Here is a 12,500-nt window from a genome sequence, read left to right as displayed (position 1 = left end):
TCGCGCTGCGCCTGGCGCTGGAGGGAAACATCGGTACCGGGAGGGGCGGGGCGGGGCGGGGCGCTGGTCCCACGCGTGATGGGACCGTGACATCGTCGCTCCGCCCGCAGCCGTGGGCAAATCGACGTTCCTGCGGCTGCTGGGCCGCGCGTTCCCCGCGTGGCAGCGGGCGGCGGAGCCGGTGGCGCGCTGGCGGGAAGTGGTGGCGGGAGCGGCGCAGGTGAGCGGCGGGAGGTGCGGGGAGATCCCGCGTCATGTGCGGGGCTGCGGCTGAACGCGGCCCGTGCCCCGCAGGGCGGAAACCTCCTGCAGCGCCTGTACCGGGACCCGGCGCGCTGGGCCTTCACCTTCCAGACCTTGTCGTGCTTGGGCCGCCTGCGGGCGCAGCTGGAGCGGCCGCTGGGCCCCGTGCGGGTGTCGGAGCGCTCCGTGTACAGCGACAGGTGCGGGGCGGGGGGGGGGCACCGTGCGGGTCCGGTGCCGCTGCGGGTGCGTCAGCCCCCCCCCCCCACATCCACCCGTAGGTACGTGTTCGCCAAGAGCCTGTTCGAGGCCGGGCAGCTGGACGCTGTGGAGTGGGCCGTGTACCAGGAGTGGCACACGTTCCTCGTGGGGCAGCTGGGCGCTCACACCGCCCCGCACGCGTTCCTCTATCTCCGCGCCTCCCCGCAGGTGTGCGGGAGGGAGACAAGGAGGGAGAGGCGGGGGGAGCCCCGCGGCGCTGCGGGATGCGATACGAGGCGCTGTTCGCTTCGCAGAGATGCCTGGAGCGGCTGCGGGGCCGGGCGAGGCCGGAGGAACAAGACGTGACCCTGCGGTACCTGCAGCAGCTCCACGCACAACACGAGCGGTGGCTGCTGGAGCGCAGCGCTGAGTGAGGGCCCGACCCGGTTCTGACCCACCCTGGTTCTGACCCACCCCGGTTCTGACCCTCGGCCCCTCCAAACGCAGGGTGCACTTTGCAGAGGTGAGGCACACACCGGTCCTGGTGCTGGACGTCGAGGGGGACTTTGAGCACGATGCAGCAGCACAGGACGCGCTGATGGCACGGGTGGGTACGGCATTGAGCTGCAGCCCACATCCATGGGTGATGCTACACACACACACACACACAGAGCCCTGTTGGAATCCATCGTGCAGGTGGAGGACTTCGTGAAGGACCTGCAAGATGGAGCTGAACCGCAGCACCCCGAGGGTGGGCACATGGCTGGCACTGCTGCTGGGCACTGAGCTGAGCTCCCTGCAGCAGCACCGAGGGGATCCACGAGGCTGCTGGGATCCTACACGTACCACAGACCCCCCCCCATCACATCTGTTGTGCAGGGTGGATGTGCTTGGGTCCGTTCCAATGGAAAAACAAAGAAACAAACAAACAAAAAACAAAGCAAATCAAAGCAAAAATGTCGGTGCTTTTGTTTGCGTTTAGGTTACAACGAAATCCAGATGCTTTCTTGTTTGGGTTTTCTCCTTTCTTCTTGAAACCAAAGCGTCACGCAGCTCTTCTTGTGTGGGGGCACCTCGTTCCCTGCACTGTGCAGAGGATGAGACCCCCCCCCCCAGTGCCCACTGCTGGGGACGGGGCAGACAGCAGCCTCATCTCCCTTTCCTCTTATGGGGTAAAATCTCCCATTGAGTTGCTATGGCTCAGAGGTGGCATTGAGAGCTGTGCTGTGCCCCCAGGTGGCTGTTAGGGCCTGTTGGGGGGGGGTCCTGCATGGATAAGGATAACAACTGCACAGGGATGCTGTTTCTCTTGGTTTTCTGCCCCCTGGATATTGCTTGTGGGGGGGGGTTGGGGTCCCCATGGGGCACAGTGCCCAGCTGTGGATCCTGGGGATGTGCTGCTTTGGTTTGGTGCTTGTTGGGTGGGTGATGTCTGTGGGTCCCCCTGGATCGGACACCCCTGGAATGGGGGGGAAGGGGTGCAAGGAGGACTCTGCTCTGATTGCAGGAGGCTGCAGCCACCCGATTGATCCCATATAAACACGGGTGGGGTGGGTGGGAAGCTGTGGGGCAGAGCAGCCAGGAGGGGGCGAGAGAGGGGAGCAGAGGCAGCCCCACAGTAACAGTGGGACCTGCAGAGCCCCCAGAGCCACCCAGCAACATCCAAGTGGGGCTCCCAGCACGGCCCCGCAGCCGGCGACCCTACAATACCCCCACCGCTGGGGACCCTACAGTAACACCCGAGCGGGACGCTGACAAAGCCCTATAACAGCCCTACAACAACCACCACCACCGCACAACCCCATCGACCGCCCCCTCCCCCCGAGGGGTCCCCTCCGACCCCACAGCCTTTGGGCTCAGCTCTCCCCTCGCCCCCCGCAGAGCCCCGGGTTGTCCCCCCCCAAACCCCCCCCCCCCGAGTCGCGGCCGCAGAACAAAGGACGGCAGTGGCGGTTCCATCGCTGCGGGCTCCATCCCCATCCCGAGCATTGCCGACCCCCCTTCTTCCCTTTTCTTAATCGGATAACGCTCTTTCTATACCCATCGGGGGTAATTAAGACTAAAATGGGGGGGTGGAAGGGGAAATCACCCCTTATTAGCAAGAGTTTGGGGCACACAAGTGGTGTTTGTTGGAAGCAGGATTGCAAAGTTGTTGTCCCAGCATCACTCCCGTGCTTCCCTCTGTCCTTTCATCCCATAGAGGGGGAAGCAGGGTACCCCCAAATCTGCCCCCCCCCTCACTCATGCATCACTCCCTGTGGCTCTGGTAGGTGAGTGCTGCCCTCCCACAGTGGTTTGGGGCAACGTGTGGGGTCACAGCATGTTTCTCTATGGCTTTAGGTTGCCTTAAAGGCTTCAGTGATTGCCCCGAAAATCTCAGCTGCCCCCCCCCAAAATGCCACTGAGTGGGGATGGGGATCCCCTGCACTATGACTCATTTCTTTCTGTCAGCTCTTAGTGTTAGAATGGCAAAATGCCGTGCAAGAGCTGCCCTATCCCCACCCCACCCCACACACCCCACACCCCCCTGCTGTTGGGGGGCCCCATTGAGAAGGGGACAGCCCTGTCCCCAGGCCACCCCACCCTGCCCAGCGCCCCTGGCACCAGCTGCGAGGCCAACAAGTCAGGGCAATTTCTGTATCTATGCACGGGATGAAGAGTGCAGCACTTTGCACCCACATTTCTGGTTTTACCGGCTTGGGGTGGCTGGTGGTTGCAGTGAGTTGATTTATGATATGGCACATACGGTTCTTTAACCAGAGGAGATGGCAAACATCGGCCCTGCCTTGTCTATGGGGCTCAGTTTTGGGGGGTTCCCAGCTCTTTTTGCTTGTTCTGAGCATGGTTTTTACATCAGGCAAAGCTTTAAGCCAAGAGGTGCGGATGGGGCAGCTCTCCCTGCTTGGCTCTTTGGGATTCTACCCTACACCAAGTGTCATTGCTTCACCTTTTGGGGCCTTGCTGCTCCTGCAGGTGGATGAGTGGCTGCTGTTCCCACGTCCCCTTGCCTCTCCCAAGGGTTGGCTGCACTGTGACTGGTTCTGCCTGTTCCTCCCTGAACGCCGCTGGCTGTGAACCTGCTGTGCTCAGCCCTCGCACCTCCATCACTCCAGCTCTTGGTTCCTCCTCCTGCTGGGTTTCTTCAAGCCACGGCTATTCTTGCAAACAGAGAAAGAAGATGCTGGAGGTTTAAGTTCATCATTGCTCAGTGGTGCTGCCAGTGCCACCCTCCTCTGATGGCTCTCCATCTTCCTGCTCCATTGGTGTAAATCAGCATCTGTCCAACACCAACAAGCAACACTGCAAAGCTCTGCTTGGCTGCCCCCATCAGCTTTGTGGGAGCAAAACCCCAAAGGGAAACTAGTGCTGGTGCACGGAACCCTGAGCTGCTGCTCTGCACTGAATTTATCCATCTTTTGGGCAGGAGGGCTCCCCTGATTTCACTACATGGGGCACGGCAGCTGGTTCAGGGGCTCTGGTTCTGTGCTGGTACCTTCAACCACCACTTACAACACCTGAGCTTTATTCCTGCTTTGTTGTGACCCACTTTGTGCTGGCAGAACCTCCAGGCCAGGTCAGCTCACAGCAGCCGGGCCTGTGGCCAAGCCTGCGGTTGGGCCTGCAGCCAGGCCTGGAGCTGGTCCTGTTGCAGGCCCATGGCTGGTGATCTCCACTTCAGACCATAGAGTCCTGGGGCCGGTTCTGTGGCCACGTTTCTGGCCTGCACTTGGACCTACAGCTGCTCCTGGGGCCGGTCCTGGGGTCGGGCCTGTGTCCGGGCCTGCAGGAGCTGTACGTGGGGCTGTGTCCAGGCCTGCAGCAGCCCCCATAGCTGGGCCTGTGTCCGGGCTGCAGCGGGGCCCGTGTCCGGTCCCGTGGCTGTGACCGGCCGGTCCTACCGTCGGACCCGCAGCTGCTCCGCTGTCCCGTCCTGTTCTCATCCCGCAGCCCAACCCGTGCCCGTTCCCTGCGGTCTGCCCGCATCCCTCCGGCCGCAGCTCGCCCCCCACCCCCCCGTGACACCCCCCCTTCGCCCCCTCCCCCGCCGTGTCCCCGCTGCTCCGCTCCATCTCGGTGTGGGCCGCCGTTCCCGGTCCACCCCCGCTCTTGGCCGCACGGCGGGTGGAGGCGGAGCCCCCCCGTGCCGGGGCGGGCGCAGCGCCGCACAAGATGGCCGCCTCGTAGCGGCGGGGGCAGCGGCGGGGCGAGGTAGGGAGCGGCGGGGCCCGGCGGGGCCGGGGCGGGGGCGGCGCGGTGCTGGCCGGGGACAAAGCGGGAACAAAGCGGGGCGGGGGGGTCCCCCGTTCGGCTGCTCCCTCCCCTGCGGTTCCTCGCACGCCCCCCCCGCCCGGTGCTCCCCCTCCCCCCTCCTCACTGAAAAATCCCGGTTTGATGCTTTTAATCTATTTTCCAGTGATTCCTACCTCCCCCCCCCGCCCCTTCTCCGCGGGTTCCCACTCGCTGTGCCCCTCCCCGCTTACACGGCCTCCCCCCCCCCCAGCCCCGTAGCAGCGGGGCCGGGGGCTGCGGTGACGTCACGGGCTGTCACCCCGCACCGGGACCGACCCCGCTCTGCGTCATTGCGGGGTGCGGGCGGGGGGTGCGGGTCCCCCGGGCTCATCCCTCGGCCCACCCCGGTGACGGCACCGGGCCCGGCCCCGAGCTCGGTGGGGACCCTCCGTCCGCCGTGGGTGCCGGGTGCGGGGCTACAGCGCGGCTCCGCCGGGTGCGGGGATACCGGGGGGTGCGGGGGGGTTGGGGGGAGGCCCTGGGGACGGTCGTCGTGGTGGCTTCTGAATGCCACCCTTTGGGGCTGTCCCCGTCTCCAGCCTTGAATCCATGACCACAGGTGATGGAGAAGGGACTCGGAGGACGCTGGGGGTGACACGGTGCCCCCACCCCGACCTGGTGCTGTGTGCTTGTCCCCAGGTGTGGGGTGACATGGCAACGACGCGCTTGTGTTGTTGTCTGTGCTCTAAAGAGCCTTTCCCACGGGGTCTTGGCACATTGGGAACAACGTGTCCCCCTGTCCTCTGCCTGCATGTGCTGGGGTCCCCATCCCCACAGCCTCACAGCCCCCCGTCCCCTGCCCACATGTGCTGGGCTCTCCAGTTCTCCGTCGTTTGACACTGAGGTCTTTCTCCCTGTCCCCACAGCCCCATGATTCTGGGTTGTCTCCCCACATCTGTCTGTTCTCTGGTCCCTATTCCCACTGCATGAGTGTCCTTCGTCCCCCGTTTCGGTGTGCTGGCGTCCCCATCCTTGGGGCATTGCAATCCCACGCCTGCCTGTGTGTGCAAAGGTCCTTCCTCCTTGTTTCTGCAGTGTCAGGTTCTCTGGTCTGAATCCCTATGATTTCAGCGTCCCTTGTCCCCTTCCTGTGCATTGTGGACTCCCTTGTCCTTGGTCCTGTGCTACTAGGATCCTTGGTTTTCTGCCTGCATGTGCAGGAGTCCCTTGTCCTTGTCCCCATGGTTTGGGGTCTTCAGCTTTTTGCCTGTGTATTGGGGTCCCCACTGCAGTCCCTGCTCCTACACCCTCGTTCCACGTGCGTGTTTCTAATGGCACAACACCAGCACCGCCTTCACTGTGGTTGTTGTACTGTCCCCACTGCAGCGTAGGGCATGAGTGGGAGCTCCCTGATCTGAGCCTCATCAGTGCCACCCTTGAGGCTCCAGCGCCTCTTTTATCTCTCCTTTGAGCTCAGTGCAAGAGGGTGCCAGACCCTATTTCTTCTTTTTTTTTCTTGAGGATAAAAGAGCTTTATTTTTTCCCCCTGGGCCGGGATCCAAAGGGAGATGAAATGAAACGGGAAGGGGCTGGAGGTGGAACAGCTGCAAGCTGTCCTCGCTCCACATCCACCCACAGAACTGCTGCCAGCGCCAGGGGCTGCTCTCTCCCCATCCCTGTGCCCACAGGGTGAGGGATGTGTGATGTTGGGACCATGGGCAGGCGTGTGCTGGGTGTTGTAGGGGGTCCAGTTGTGGCTGATGATGCAGAATGTTTGTTTGATTCAGCTAAAATGGCAGCTCTTAAAGGGGAGGGAAAAAAGAAAAGAAAAGAAAAGAAAAGAAAAGAAAAGAAAAGAAAAGAAAAGAAAAGAAAAGAAAAGAAAAGATGGTTTCTGCACATCTCTTGGCTGCATCTTTTTGATTCAGTGAGGTTTTGTTGTCGAGTGGTGGAGTTGGGGACCCGGAGCTCCCAATGCTGCAATTTCCAATGCAGCCAAATGAGCGGGGAGGGGGGATGGGGGTGGACCAACCCACTCTGAGCGCTCCGAACGCTGTAAAAAATTGATTGGAGCAAGTTCTAATTGCTGCAGTCGTCAGCGTGGAGGCCGGGGGATGCTGTGTAATGTCTGGAGGGCTCGGCTCCAGCTCTCTGGCTGCAGTGCTGGCTGCTGGTGGTGTGGTTCTTTGCTCCCCAGGTGGATGAGGGCACAGGGAGCCGTGGGCCTGCGTGAGTGCCATGCCAGAAGGTAGTCGGGTGCTGCAGGAGGCTGAGAAACACGAGAGCACGGGGCTTTAATGACCCCTGGAAGCCCCAGCTTGGCGTTGCAATTGGAGATGTTACAGTTGGAGCCGTCGCATTTAAAGCGCGTGCATTTAAAGGCTCTGCATTTAAAGGCCCTGCATTTAAACCCGGGTGGTTCTCCCCGCTTACAGGTGTTGTAGCAGAGGAACAGGGCTGACCCTTCCCTGGTGATACTCATTTGGAGGTAGCTGCTGCCCGTCCCTGTTGTCCCAGGGCTCCTCGCTGGCGGCCGCAGCCTCTCTGAGCCATTGGCAGCCGGTGCTCCTGGCCAGAGCACGCTGCCTGCCTGCACATGGCTTTTTTTAGGTTTACAAACATTACGGCCCCGTGCACACGTCGCTTCCCCCCTCCCTTCCCGTGAGTCATCAGCCCCGTCACCAGTGCCGGGGAGCGCAGGCCAGGGAAGCCGGAGGCGGCGTCTGCGCTTCCCCCCTTGGCGCTGATGACCCCATCAGAGGGGAAAAAAATAGCAGAGATTGGGTCTTTTTTTTTTTCCCCTCCCTTTTTCGGTCATGGAAAAGGTTGAGTGAGATGAAGAAGACGCAGCGGTGACGGCTGTGATGATGCCACGGCTGTTTGTGGCATTGCCCGCGATGGGGCGTTTTGGGACAGGATGGCAGCACAGCCTCCATCCAGAGGCCGCTCCAATGCACTGCTATGCCCGGAGATATCAGAGAGGGCCATGGAACCGATGGCATCCATTGGGCTGAGCTTGGAGCTGTGTGTACCCCCGGACACGGGATGGAGCGTTGGCCTTTGGCTGCGTGCTCGGAGGTGCTGGAGCCCCCGCGCTGAGCTCATCGCGGCTGATGTGGCTGCGGTGACTCAGCAGCGCCAGCGCTGACTCAGCGTCACTGCGGACCCCAGGAGGCAGCCGAGGTGGGAGGGGGCTGTCATATTCTGGGGGAGAAAAAAGGGAGGTTTTGTGCGGCGTGCTGCATCAGCCATTGTGCCGGTGCTGATGGGGAGCGCATTGAAAGGATGTGATGCAAGCACGTCCCCGTGTAGAAAGGCTCCTGCTTGCTTTTCAGGTGGTTCTTCAACACTGTGTGTAGGAGAGATGCGGCGGCTCTGACTGAGCATGTGTCTGAGCCCATACATAGGGTGGAGAAGGAGCTTACCTTACTCAACCCCAGCCTTGCTGCCGTGCTAACCTCATGGTGGGGGTCTTCATGCCTTCCTCTCCATGGGGATCTGTCTGTGCGCCGGTGCTGGCTGCTGGCCGCCGTGCTGGGGTGAGTACAGGGAAAAGTGGGGAGGGCACTGTGCGAGGGGATGCGGCTGTGGCGATGCCTCTTTTGGGGTTGGCAGCTGGCTTGCACTGCTGGGCTTTCAGCTGTGCGTGCACACAGGGGTTGGAGCCAAACAGGAAAATGCGCCGTCCGCTTCTGTGCTTGCAAGAAAGAGGATCTCAGCCTGGAGCCGGTGAAAGGGGAAGCGGCCATCCCGTGTCTCCATGCTGGCTTGCAGAGCAGGATGTGTCCCCCGAGAGGCTCTTCCTGGATGTGACTTGGTTCCCATCACATCCGCTCTGGTGTTTCGGGACCCTCCCGGCCCTGGTGGGGTACATGGGGTGGTGGTGGTGTTTTGGGGTGAGTCAGGGGGTCTGGGGAGCAGCGTGCAGCAGGCGGGGCATTGTGGGCGCGCTGTGTTGGGCCATGCCAAGCCCGCGCTGCATCTCGCTTTCTCCCCGGGTGCTTTTCCCTGCCGGGACGGGTCGTGGCAGTGAAACCGGCTGGGGGAGCCGGTGCTGTCCCTGCACCCAGACTGGGCAGGGCTGGGCTCCCACTCATTTCTCGGCTCCTGCCCGCCAGCCATCGCGCTGCCGACGTGTTGGTGCTTGCTGCACACACGTCCCTCCTCCTCCTCTGCCAAAAGCTCGGGCTGCTGACGGCTTTCACAAAGCGAGGAGCAGGGCCAGGGCTGCGCATCCCCCAGGTACAGCGGGACGGCAGGTGGGCTTTGGAGAGCTGTGCACCCACGGTACAACACGGGACCCCCGGTCCCAGCAGTGCGCACAGCCCCAGTGGGATGGGTGTGGGGCGGCTTTGCGCCATGGCCACCGATTCCCAAAGGCTGGTTGGGTTTCTGCACCCTGCTTGCAAGGCACGGGAACTGGGCGAGGGGGGAGTTCGCGCTGGGGTTGGTGTGGGGTGTGCAGGAGGGCACTGCGCCCTGTCCCACTGCAGGCAGCGCTGTCAGGGTGTGAGGGGCTGCGGAACGCGGCCCGGCCCCACGTGGGCAGCTCGGGTGGGTGGCAAAGTGCTGCCGGCACAGGGAGAGGCTCAGCACAGCCTCAGGCGTTTCTGCCACAGCCCACACACTTTCCTCTTCCATCCCAGGTGAGTCCACGTCCCTTCTTTCCTTCACCTTACATTCTTTCTTTCCTCCTTCCCCTCTTGTCCTCTCCCCCTTAGCCTCCCTTTTATCCTCTCTTTTTTATCCTTTCCATCCCTTCCCTTCCTGCCTGAGCCCCGTTTGCCTCCAGCCGTTGTTTTGGCATTGCCCGGCCGGCCGCAGCGCCAATCTGGTAGCTGAGCTGAGCACGAGAGGAGTCAGCTGTGCTGGACTGAAGCCTCTCCAAGAAACAAAAATAGCGCCACGTTGTTTTTTTTTTTTTTTTTCCCCTTTATTTTTTTCTCTTTTCCCTTTAAAGAGCTCTTCTCCCCTCCCTCGCTGCCGGCCGGAGCAGCCTGACGCAGCCTGGCAAGCCGTTCCCCTTTCCTCTTGCCAAATGCTGGTTCCAGGCTCAGTGCCGCGCTGGGAACGCCAGCCCTGGCTCTGCTGAGCAGCTCCCGAGGAGCTGATCCGGCTCTGATCCTGCTCTGCTGGTGCTGAGCATCCCATAGTGCTGTGCCCCGCAGGTTCCTCCTTTTGCCTGGCCTGAGTGGGACCTCAGGGGCCGCTTGCGTGCGTGGGGATGAATGTTCCAGCCCAGCTTTGAAAGGCATCCAGGGTGGATTAGCAACAGATGCCGGAGCGCAGCCGCTCGTGGTGGGGGTGATTTTGGAGGAGCTGCATCCAAGCTCTCACCTCCCCTTTGCTCCATGCATTAAGGATTGCTGCTGGGCAATCCTGCTCTCCAAACGCCTTTGGTTTCCCGTCTTTTCCCCTTGCTTTGATCAGCTTTCCCATTGCTTGCAGCTTGGCTGGGCTGGGAAAATGCTTTTCCTGGAGCCCCACAAGAAAGGATGGGGTTGGAGACGTTTCCTGGTGGAGAAAAATCCCCCGTCATATTGCACGCTCCTGGTGCCGGAGCGGAGTGAATAGGTGTCATTAAAACAGCTTGTTGCCTGCGAGATGGAAAGGAGGATGAAATGCTTGTCCCAGTGGCATCCAGAGCAGGATTACGGCTCCGGGATTCCCTGCGAGGCCCATGGAAGCGGGGATGGGTTCCCTGCAACACAGCCCTGCCACGGCTCTGCCTGTCGGCCAGGCTAAATGAGGACAGGAGCGAGCGGCTCAAACCCAGTGCCGGGGTCAGCCGGGGCCACGGAAACAGCTTGGAAAACAAGCGAGCGTCTGGGAGCGCCGGGAGGGGCTCCATGGCTCTCCAGTTGGCTTTTCCCAGGGCCATCACATCCGCTCGGGGCATCCACACCGCCGGGCTCCTCTCCAGCATCCCCAGCCGCCGGCACCGTGCTGACATAGGGCGGCGTTCCGTGCCCGCTGCCGGTGTGGCTGAGCAGCTCATCCAACCCCAGGGCGTGCTGCCGGCCTCGTGCCCTTCCTTCGGGCTGTGCTCAGGGATGCTCACCCATATTGGGCTTCCCCATCCCATGGGGGCCCAATGGTGCCCCAGAGCCTGGAGGATCCCGGAGCTGCTGCCAGGGGAAGGAAACCACAAGCGCGGCACGGGGCCGGCAGCCAAACAGCCGCCTGCCTCTTGGCCGGCCCCAGCCGCTGGCGCTGGCAGCACTGCTGACCTTCAGAGCACCCCGCCGTGCCCCGGCTGTGCCAGCCCTGCATCCATAACCCGACCCCGTGTCGTGTGCTGCCATATCTGGGCACCACCAGCCCCCAAATCCTGCCCTTCCAATGGGATGATTTGTGGTTGGATGTGATGATGCGCTCGGCTGCTCCGAGCCTGTGAAACCAATTGAGGTGTGTGTGTGTGTGTAGGAGTGGGTTTACAAATATCCCAAGCAACCAGATAAGGGATCGCTGCTTCAGTCCTCAATTCACAGGGCCAGATGGGCCTCGTGGTTGGGTTTTGGGGCGCTGGGGATGAGGAACGACCCTTTGCACAGCACAGTGCTGTCTGCTAATCCATCGCTCCATGTTTCATATAGGGCATGATAACACAAAAAATAGGGAGGAAGAGGGGAAAAAAGAAGGATAAAGGGCCCTATGGTGGCTGTGGCTCTGCACCTGGTCCCTATGGGATGCTGCTGTTGGTGTAGGGTGTAAAGGGTTGCTGTATGTACGGCTCGCTGGACCTAAATGGGTCTGCTGTATGAATTGGTTGGGTATATAGGGCTGCTGGTTGTGTAGGGTTGCAGGTGATCCAGTTCTGTACAGGGTTGGTGTGGGATGTGGATGTGTAGGGCACGTGGTGTTGGTGCAGGATCTATAGGGCTGTGGGATGCATGGGGCAGGGGGATATACAGAGCTGTGGGATGTGTGGGGTTTATAGAGGTATAGGTTTTGTACAGGGCTGCAGGATGTGTGGATTATGGGATGTACAGGCTTGTGGGATGCGTGGACTGTGGGATGTGTGGAGCTGGGTGATGCACGGGCTGTGGGATGGGACTTATGGATTATGGGATGCACAGGGCTATGGGCTGTGTGGGTTATGGGCTGTATGGGTTATGGGATGCAAAGGGTTATGGGATGCATAGGGTTATGGGATGCACAGGGTTATGGGATGCATAGGGTTATGTACTGTATGGGTTATGTGCTGTATGGGTTGTGTGCTATATGTGTTATGTGCTGTATGGGTTATGTGCTATATGGGTTATGTGCTGTATGGGTTATGTTCTATATGGGTTGTGTGCTATATGGGTTATGTGCTGTATGGGTTATGGGATGCATAGGGTTATGTGCTGTATGGGTTATGTGCTGTATGGGCTATGTGCTATATGGGTTATGTGCTGTATGGGTTCTGTGCTGTATGGGTTCTGTGCTGTATGGGTTATGTGCTATATGGGTTATGTGCTGTATGGGTTCTGTGCTATATGGGTTATGTGCTGTATGGGCTATGTGCTGTATGGGCTATGTGCTATATGGGTTATGTGCTATATGTGTTATGGGATGCAGAGGTCTGCGTGTCGCTGGGGATGCCCGTGCCGCCCCTCTCCGTGTGCCGCTGATCCTGCGCTCCGTACTCGTGACACGTGCGGTCTCTCGGTACCCGCCCGCTGTTCCGGTACAGGGGTGCTGCGGGAATCGCTTGTTGGCTCGGATGAGATCCCGCCCCCCCTTTTCCATACTCCCCCCCCCCCCCACGGCGGTTGTGGAAAAAGGCGCCCGTGCGGGACGGCGCCGTGTTTTCCCGTGGGTTCCCCCCCCCCGCTACGGCT

At 60.9% G+C, this 12,500-nt stretch overlaps 2 protein-coding genes across 5 annotated transcripts in view; both read left to right on the top strand.

Moving 5' to 3' along the window:
* The window catches only part of DGUOK (deoxyguanosine kinase), a 1,533-nt gene extending 76 nt beyond the window's left edge, over positions 1-1,457 (top strand). The window contains exons 1-7 of one of the 2 annotated variants that reach the window (XM_015883066.2): positions 1-33; positions 111-220; positions 295-443; positions 525-672; positions 759-874; positions 952-1,055; positions 1,141-1,457. The exon at positions 1-33 is cut by the window's left edge and continues 76 nt beyond it. In XM_015883066.2, coding sequence (XP_015738552.1) covers positions 1-33; positions 111-220; positions 295-443; positions 525-672; positions 759-874; positions 952-1,055; positions 1,141-1,178 — 698 coding nt within the window. In that variant the 3' untranslated portion in view covers positions 1,179-1,457. The remainder of the gene's footprint in view (positions 34-110; positions 221-294; positions 444-524; positions 673-758; positions 875-951; positions 1,056-1,140) is intronic. The other variant, XM_015883065.2, reaches the window with a different exon arrangement.
* Positions 1,458-4,571: 3,114 nt separating this feature from the next.
* TET3 (tet methylcytosine dioxygenase 3) overlaps positions 4,572-12,500 on the top strand; it is an 18,008-nt gene continuing 10,079 nt past the window's right edge. Inside the window, exon 1 of one of the 3 annotated variants that reach the window (XM_015883025.2) lies at positions 4,572-4,653. Coding sequence is in view for 1 of the 3 variants with exons in the window: in XM_015883024.2 (XP_015738510.1) it covers positions 8,136-8,213 (78 nt within the window). In the remaining 2 variants the exon portion in view is untranslated. The other 2 variants (XM_015883026.2, XM_015883024.2) reach the window with 2 other exon arrangements.

Source organism: Coturnix japonica, chromosome 22 (genome assembly GCF_001577835.2).
Source record: "Coturnix japonica isolate 7356 chromosome 22, Coturnix japonica 2.1, whole genome shotgun sequence".
NCBI lineage: Eukaryota > Metazoa > Chordata > Aves > Galliformes > Phasianidae > Coturnix > Coturnix japonica.
This window is presented reverse-complemented; position numbering and strand designations above follow the sequence as displayed.